This window comes from Urocitellus parryii, chromosome 1, assembly GCF_045843805.1.
Source record: "Urocitellus parryii isolate mUroPar1 chromosome 1, mUroPar1.hap1, whole genome shotgun sequence".
NCBI classification, from domain to species: Eukaryota; Metazoa; Chordata; class Mammalia; order Rodentia; family Sciuridae; genus Urocitellus; species Urocitellus parryii.
The window spans coordinates 42,829,999-42,838,870 of record NC_135531.1 but is presented as its reverse complement, the minus strand read 5'-3'; the positions used below and the strand labels follow the sequence as shown (position 1 = coordinate 42,838,870).

Genomic DNA, 8,872 nt, shown 5'->3' with positions numbered 1-8,872 from the left:
GAAGGGCTCTTTCCAGTGTGAATGCCTGCTCCTCTGACCTTCTCTCTCAGGCTACTTTATTAGCCCTGCTTCTTTCTTTGCATCTCCTAGAGATCATCTTGACGTCTTCTCTCTGCTTCCCTCTCCCTCCTTCCTTCTCTTCCCTCCTCCCAGACTTCCTCCTTCTCTGCCTTCTCTTTATCTCTTCCTTTTTAAAGATCTATTTTCACTGCTGAAGTCAGAATAATATCTATAGCAAACCTTGGTTCTTTCCCATCCGACTTTTCCCTTAAGTTCCAAATTCATATTTCTTACTGCTTCTAGATATTTCCTTTTTGAAAGAGTTCAATCTTTAGCTCAAACTCAACCCATTCACTTGAAAAATTCTTATTAAAATCCTCCTACATGCTATGTGTTATATTAAGTGTGCATATTATTTCCTCTAAAATAGCTCTTCTGTAGCATTTCCTTTTTCTCCATGTTTTAGTCTGCTATAACAAAATACACAAAACTGGGTAACTTATAAGTAATATGAGTTCATTTAGCTCATGGTATTGGAGGCTGGGAGGTCCAAATGCATGGCACTGGCATCTGGTGAGGGTCTTTACATGGTGTCACCCTATGGCAGAAAGTGAAAGTGATACCCACAAGAGACCAAGAAAGAAGAGGGGGCTGCTTTTATGACAGACCCACTCTCATGGTCATCATCTGACTCCCATAATAATGACAGTAATCCATTCGTGAGGGCAAAGCTCTCATAACCCAATCACCTTTTATTAGACCACAGCTCCCAATCCAGTTGCATTGGAGCTTTCCAACACATGAAATTTGGGAACACATTCAAACCCACTAACATTGTAGGAGAGAAACAGTCATACAAGTTGATTTTATTTGCAATATGATTAAGGAAGTGACAGCAAGTGAAATAAATTACTATCACCTAAACTTCTCCCTTCATAGTCTTCTTTATCCAGTTGAGGTGTTTCTCTGAGAGGAGAGTGTAGACGCCAGGCCCTTGAGGGGCTCCACATCTCCCCTGAAGGCCAAAGGCAGTGGTGCCTCTGAAAATGCCCTCGCATAGCAAAGGGCTTCCAGAATCTCCCTGGGGGAAGACAAGAGGGGTTGGGACTGGGGTCAGTTTGTGAAACACGACTAGAGAAATGGAGGAAATGCTACAGCATTTATTATAGAGGTAAGAACAACCTTGGGCTGGGATTGTAGCTCAACGGTAGAGCGCTCACCTAGCATGGGCAAGGTCCTGGGTTCGATCCTCAGCACCACATAAAAATAAATTAATTAAAGATACTGTGTCCAGCTACAACTAAAAAAATAAATATTTAAAAAGAACAACCTTGACTTAACTGAAAATTAATGCTTAAAAAATCAAAATGCTTTGAATTATTTTAATATTTTAAAACTGTATATAAATAAAATGAAAATGGAAATTTTGAGGTTGATTCTCTGCTTCTAGCACAAATAGTAGCTTCCAGGCCCCCTCCTATTTGTCATCTCCCCTAAAAACTTAGTGACTCAAGGGATACGTTTTCAAATGCAGATGATACAATAAGGCAAAGAATAAAAGCCTTGTTTTCTGGTTCCTCTAGCAGACAACTGTCTTCACACAAAAACAAAACAAAAATCCTTTTTTGGAAGCTTGGTTTTATGACTGCATAAAATAAGGAACCATCTGAGAAATTGGATTCCTCCCTAAATAGATTGATTTCCCCTGCCTGTTATAGCACCTGGAATTTGCAGAATTAGTCTTTTATGCTTAACTTATCAATGAGCAGACCAGGGTATTGAGAGAGTAGGGTGGGATTGCTAAGTGCCATTGGTAGGGATTGACTGGTAGGAGGGGACTAGCATTTGGGGAGACTGCTGTAGCTTCAGGATGTGGTATATGAGATCCAAAAGTAGGAAGTTCTGGGTTCCTGGGTGCCCAAAGTGGAGTATGTTGAAGTACGTGGGAGGGAGGCTAAAGAAGAGAGTACAGAAGAGTGCTAAAGACAAATGCCATCTTTCCCTGGGATCTGGCTAGCCTTGGTCCTGAAGGCAGGATATGGTACCTGGGAGACGGAGACCTCTGGCTCTCTCAGTGTCTGGTAATTCTCCAGTCATGCATTGCACACACTTCTGAGAGTTCCTAGGGTCTTGGTGAAAGGTGGGAAATGACAAACCAGTACCTAAGCTTAAAAATCTGGAAAGTATTTTTTTTCTGTTCCTGTCTTTAAACAGAGTCTGTCCCTCTTTTTCTCAGGGGACCTTGGGATAGAAGCTTACATTTTCTGTGGTGTGGCTCAGACTTGGAAGTTGTTTGCTGGGAATTTACTCAGTTCTAGGAAGCTCCGAGGTTTAGCCTAAGGTCCTCAGACAGGCTTGGGAATGACAGGCTTTCAAGATCGCTCAGGTTAAATGACAGAGGAACTTTTGGGGTGGTACTGAGGATGGAGAGGAGACCCAAGGCCTTTGAGGAGTCCTGATTTAAGCTCTCCTCAGTGTTGTATATATCTTCAAGTTTAGATCTATTTAAGGTAATATGAAAAATGAGAAAAAAAGCATTGCTTCTTAGTGGTTTTTGATACAAAACCAGGATGATGTAGTAGGTCAACCATGCACTAGCAGAGAACTTCTTATTTTCAATGGCTCATTTAAGCTGAGAACATCAATATATTTCACTGGGGTTTTATCAAATTCTTTGAAAAATCACTAAAACCCTGTAGAAGTTGTGACAAGACAAAGCAGGCCATTACATTGTATCTGCATGCCTTACTCCATAGCTAATGTGTGAGATCTTATTTTACTTACATTGCATGAATCTTTTCCACCACTGGGGCTTCCAGCACAAACCATGTTCAGTCCAATCACAGGTTTAAAATCATAGTGATTTTTATCATTGCAGATTTTTCTGTCTATGATGGTCACATTGACTTCTCTCAAAGTATCTGACGGAGGTGACTTATTGTGAACCATGCCCCACCCTGCAACTCGACACACGGTTCCTGGTTTCACATCGGCCCCCCTTTCAGGTAGTTGAAGGATAGCCACATTTTTATTAATTTTTGCACGTTTCTTCAGCTGTTGGATGACAAGCATAATGAGTTAATAGAAACAGATAAACATTGACATTTTTTTTTGTACCAAGGATTGAGCCCAGGGATGCTTAACCACTGAGGCTAATACCCAGCCCTTTTTATTTTGAAACAGGATCTTGCTAAGTTGCTTAGCACCTCAATTTCTGAGGATGGACTTGTTCTTGCAATACTTCTGCCTCAGCCTCCTCAGCTGCTAGGATTACAGTGTGTGCCACTGTGCCTGACAAACATTGACTTTTTTAACTGAAATTCTATCCCAGCCCACGGTGACCCCCTTGCATGATATTATACAGTAGAGGCACTGAGGAAAGGCTTCTATGAAGGTGGCCATATTGAAGAGGGTTCTAAAACAAAAGAACATGATCAAAGGCACATACCTGTAGAAGTTTAAGATCACCTTCATGTGTGTATCTATCATAGCATGGGTAGGGAAACTCTTTCTTGACAGACATTATCTGCTTTTCTGTCTCATGCTTGGTAATTGAGTGAGCCCCAAGAATGACCTGAGATCTTTTGCTCCTGGAATAGAAACAACACTATTTACTGGGTTTATTCTTTAATCAGAACCAGAACATATTATGTGTTGATCAATTTCATTGTATTGTTTGTAAATATATTTCTGTAGAAATACTTCATGGCTCAAAATAAAATGTGTGCTTTAAAGGGTAGAAAGTAAGATGCTTATGAATCCATTGTCATCATTGTCTTAGTTTTATGTTGCTATAACAAAACACCCAAGGCTGAGTGACTTATAAAGAAAAGAGGTTTTCTTTTACTCATAGTTTTGGAGTCTAAGAGCATGGCATCTGTTTAGCTTCTGATGAGAGCCTCATGCCATGTCAACTCATGGCAGAAAAGTGGGAAGCAGGCATGTGTAGATGAGCAGGTGTGTGGAAGTGTAGGTACAGAATGGAGGAAGCAGAAAGTGAGTTGAGGAAGCTGAATTTGCTTTATAATAACTGCTCTCGTGGTAATTAGTCCACTTTCAAGGCTGCATTAATCTCTTCATGAGGGTAGAAACACTATGATCCAAGTACCTCTTAAAAGTCCTACTACCTCTCAATATGGTTACACTGGGGACCACATTTCCAGCACATGAGCCTTTCAGGGACAAACCATATTCAAACCATGACAGTCATCATCATCTACCAGCTTATTTATAAAAAGCTAAACTAGGTTCATTGAAAAACAAACGAGAATTCCATGACAGGAAAGTCAAACTGTGTTCCAGTTTGCCCTCTCCCCTCACCCTGTTTAGCTGTGATAGAGAATTAGGCTGCATAGTATAGGAAAAGAAAATTTTCAGTAATCCAGTGACAGAAGCAAAAGGCACTAGATATAGTTGTAGGTTAAGGCATGGAAGAGATCTTTATAAAAGAAATAGAAGAACTTCTAGCAACAAATGGCTCCAGAAAGGCCCCTGTTTGCATGTGTTGAGGAGGTGTGTATTGCAGGGATGGTGATCTGAACGAGGGGCCCAAGTTTCATTCTGGTTAACAAAATCAAAATACTCTTAAAAATATAATTAATGCTTGGTGCTATTCCCATTCACAGTCTGTTATAAATTATGCCAACTGAAATTCATGCTGTCCTTTTACCATCACATCAGCTGGGATTGGTCTCACTCAAGACATTAGAAATGTGCTTTTCATTAGAGCACAGGGAGCTGTCTAAATCTGCATGGTCCTGTATGGTAGCTAATAGCCCCACGTGGTACCTAAGGACTTCAAATGTGGCTAGGGTGGGACTGAGGAAGAAAATTTGCAATTTTATTCAGCTTTAATTAATTTAAGTTTGTATGATCCCATGTGGCTCTCATATTAGACAGCCCAGGTTTAGAGGCCTGGTTTATTTAGAGAGTGGAGAAAAGAGTAGGCCTGGGAAGAGTTTCAAGGTAATAGGTGACAAGGGCTAAAGGATGGCTGAAGGAAAGAGAGGGGTCCACTGAGGGACACAGGAAGGCATTGGAAACAGATTTTCTTTATCTGATGGCTCTACCAGCCCGCTGGGCAGTGGAACTTTAACCCTTCCCTGCTGTGGTAATGTTTTGCAGTACCTCTACCCAGGAGCTGTAGCAGATACCTTCAGAAAGAGTTTGTGGATGCTGTTTGTACATTGGCTTGATTCTTTGTGGAAAGTCTGGACTTAATTTCCTTTTGGGTTAAAGCAAACACCCAAAGACTTAAGTGATCTGAAAATAAATGTGAATCTCCCGGGGCTTAGCAGAGATTTTTATTATTTCTCCAAATTAGAATATCTTCACAAAAGTGTTTTTAAAAACTAAGCACTTACAGGATACAGTGGGCTGCAGTCAACACCCAGTTTTTTGCAATCAAAGAGCCAGCACAGATGTTGCTTTTGTCAAGTTTAAGTAAGACCATGTAGGGTCTCGAATGAGGAGTTACTTCATTTCCTCCAATAATTCTTACACAGCCATCTGCTCAAAAGAAAAAGGTGAATCAGATCCATGCCTATCACAAAGAGCTCTTCATAAAGCTGTGTTTCTGACACCAGCATGCTTTTCCCACTTAGCGAAAGGATGGATGAGAGCGTTTGTCCCTTGTTTTTCTCCACGTAGACCTGCAGACATCTGACTGTAAATCTTGTCCTTTTGAACTGTCTGAAAGCTCCCTGCTGTTGTGGCCACAGAAGCCGTGCCCTTGGTGTTCCAGGGACAACAGGTTGGAAATCTCTCACCAACCTCTAACCTCAGGCCCTGTAGAAGGCAGAGAACTGAGTTTTGGTCTATTCCAGCAGCTGCTTTGGAACATGCTAGTGGTGGTGCTGACTTGTGGGCTGAGTTTAGTTTGGGGAAGCAGAGGGGGCTTTTGGAAGCATGAGGACTTACCTTTTCAACCCAGGCCCTTTCAAAAACACAGCACACAACCTGATATCACCACCTTTTAGCTATGATCTTTGGTTACTGTGAGGCTATTGAATTGCATTGTGCTCATTCATGGGTTGAGAACATCATCTATTACACTGAAGGATTCTCTTCAATCTCAAAGCCAACACACATGGATGCTGGCTGCCTCCATATTTAAGAAATGGCCCCAGGTAGTTCTCATTTCCTGGTAGGTTCCTCAAGGAAAATCTAGAACTACTCAGGAACTAATAGCCTTCCAGTGACAACACTATACATTTTACAGCATCACAACCCATGTTGTGTGTGGAACTCACACAAAAGCAGAGATATTAGTTACCATTTAGCACACCAAAGAGGTAACTGAATAGAAAACACTCCAGCTCTCCTGAGCTGATGTAAGGACTTTCCCAACATCCTGATCTATGCCCCTGGAGACTATCTAGCCTAGAGAAATAACTCCTGAATTCTAAGCAGCCCTGATTTACCTCTGTGTCTCGGGCAGCTTTGTCTTAATTGTCTTTAAGACTAATCTATGCATTTTCTGCAGCAAGAAAGGCTGAACTGACTAAGGTACTACTATTCTTTTCCCAAAAGGTACAATTTGTTTTCCTAACTCAAGAGTATTTTGTTTGGTTGTCTGCTCATTTTTACATGATCAGTTTTGGCAATTTCCAAACTATAGATTGGCAGCAATAAATATTAGTGAGTCTGTCTTTTTATTTTTTAAAAAAAGAAATTATAAAGAGAAAAGAATATTTTTCTTCAAAATAAAGAAATATTTAGAACACACACACATACACATAAGAATGCTAAATATACACACACATACACACAAGAATGCTAAACATTTTAAGACTTAGAGAAAATTTTTTTCTCAGTATAATATTTTAGGTAATATTATCAAAGATTCTCTGCTCCATTTAGCTTAATGGTCGTGATGGAAATGATAAGAATCAGTCTTACCTTCAGAAATTAGCAGGAGAAAAATGACAATTGAGAGAGAAGATGCGAGAAATGTACGGGAGTTCCTCATTGTGGCTGGTGTCCCACATCAATCAACATGAAAATCTGTTTTCAGCTCTTGACTACTTCTGTCTTATATAACAGAGTTCAAAGGATGTGGTTTCCTTCCCTCTCTTTCTTTGAAATTTCAAAGTTTACATTAGAAAAGGAAACTCAAGTGAGAGCAGCCAGTGAAGGTGGCCAGTGGGCATGCTGCCAAGGGAGAGCATCCTACTCCACAGACCAGGGCGTCAGGGAGCCACATTCCCATCAGAACACAGCACACCAGAAGGGACTTCAAAGTGTCTCAGCTAAGATTTTAAATCCCTTTTCATCATCAGCAATATTAATTTTAGTATCCATGAATGAAAGTTTTTTTTAAGACTTAAAAATTAGAGTTTTTAAAAAAATCCTTAAATTGGTCACTAATCAATTTTTTCCTAGCTATCTCCTTGGGTTATATAAGAATTAGTAGGTCAAGTGCAAGAGGAGGTCAGGGGGAGGCTTATGTCCACTTAAGCTCTTGCCTTGATTTCTCTTCCCTGCTTTGGGAAGAATGGTTTATTGTGCTTCTACCTAGAGTCTGTGGCAGGCTTGGGGTCTTGGGATGGTGGTGTAGGAACTGCTGGTCCTTTTCAGCCCTCCTGTGTGCCTACACTCATTTTATGGTCACAACTCTAGATACTAAAGGTATGTCGAGTTTTCCTCCCTACCTATTTCTTTTATTTCTTCCCTCCCTCCCTCCCTCCATCCTTCTTTCCAGATTTAGCTGAGAAGGAAAATGGGAGTTGGACATGAATATTTTGTTCCAGGACTGGAGAATGTCTCACTCTGAAAAGAATCAACCTCAGTCCCTGGAGGAACAGTTTGGGATATGCTTGCTATCCGAATGCCTTAGCCTTTTCTGAGCAGAGGTTGTGGTCTGGAGACCACATGTGATACATGTGGTCGTGTGTTCTGTCAGTCCAACTGGGTGTTGAGCTGCCAATCCCATGGTTAGCACCCTTGACCCGTTACCCTAGTGGTAACTCTCTTCCTTCCCCTCCCTTCCTTTCCTTTCCTCTCTTTCTCTCCTTTCTTGTAAAGAAATCAAAACTCTTATGACTTCAGATCTAGTGTTTACTTTTTTAGAAATCATGTGACCTTACAAGGGAGCCTTTTGGAGACCCCGTTTCCTTTTTCCAGATCTTACTACGGTATCAAAGTTTAATCATTTTCAGTACAGGGAGTGGGATACGCTTCTGGTTTTGGTGAGTAATTTTAGTGCACTTTTAAAAAGTCAAACTTTAATTGACTGCACCTACTAAAAATTTCTTAAAGGAAACATTGACAATTCTGGTTTTATGTGCCTGCCTGTGGTTGCCATTTTCCATTTATGTTGATTTTAACAGCTTTATGATATAATTTGCATACCATAGAGTCCATCTATTTAAGATGCACATTTTGATGGATTTCAGTATATTTACAGAGCTGTGTAAATATACTAAAACACCATAATCTAATTTAGAACACTTTCACCATCCCCAAAGAAGACTTGCACCTCTTCTTAGCTGTCATTCTTGTTAGGCAACTTCTAACCTACATTCTGTAGATTTGCCTATTTGGACATTTCAAAAAAATAGAACCATATAGAATATAGTCTTTTGTGACTGACTTTTTCATTTAGCATAATGTTTTTGAGGTTCATCCATATTGTAACATATATCACTACATTTCCTTTTATTGATGAATAATATTCCATTGAATAGAAATAACATTTTATTTATTCATTCTTCAGTTGATGAATGTTTGGCTTATATCGACTTTTCAGTTATTATGAATCTGCCTCTAATTGCTGGAGAGGTTGGACATTTTTTCATATATTTGTTGGCCATTAGTGTTCCTTTTTTTGAGAAGTTTCTGTTTAGTTCTTTTGCCCATATATTGATTGGAT

General features: G+C 40.1%; 1 protein-coding gene across 1 annotated transcript; it reads right to left on the bottom strand.

The window, feature by feature from the left end:
- Positions 1 to 919: 919 nt before the first annotated feature.
- Positions 920 to 6,981, bottom strand: LOC113180814 (granzyme A-like). The gene is made up of 5 exons (XM_026385959.2): positions 6,901 to 6,981; positions 5,364 to 5,508; positions 3,449 to 3,590; positions 2,785 to 3,054; positions 920 to 1,081 (listed from the first exon to the last, which is right to left on the bottom strand). The coding sequence occupies exons 1-5, from the start codon at positions 6,968 to 6,970 to the stop codon at positions 920 to 922; spliced, it is 789 nt and encodes a 262-aa protein (XP_026241744.1). The 5' UTR covers positions 6,971 to 6,981.
- Between the last annotated feature and the right edge of the window lie 1,891 nt (positions 6,982 to 8,872).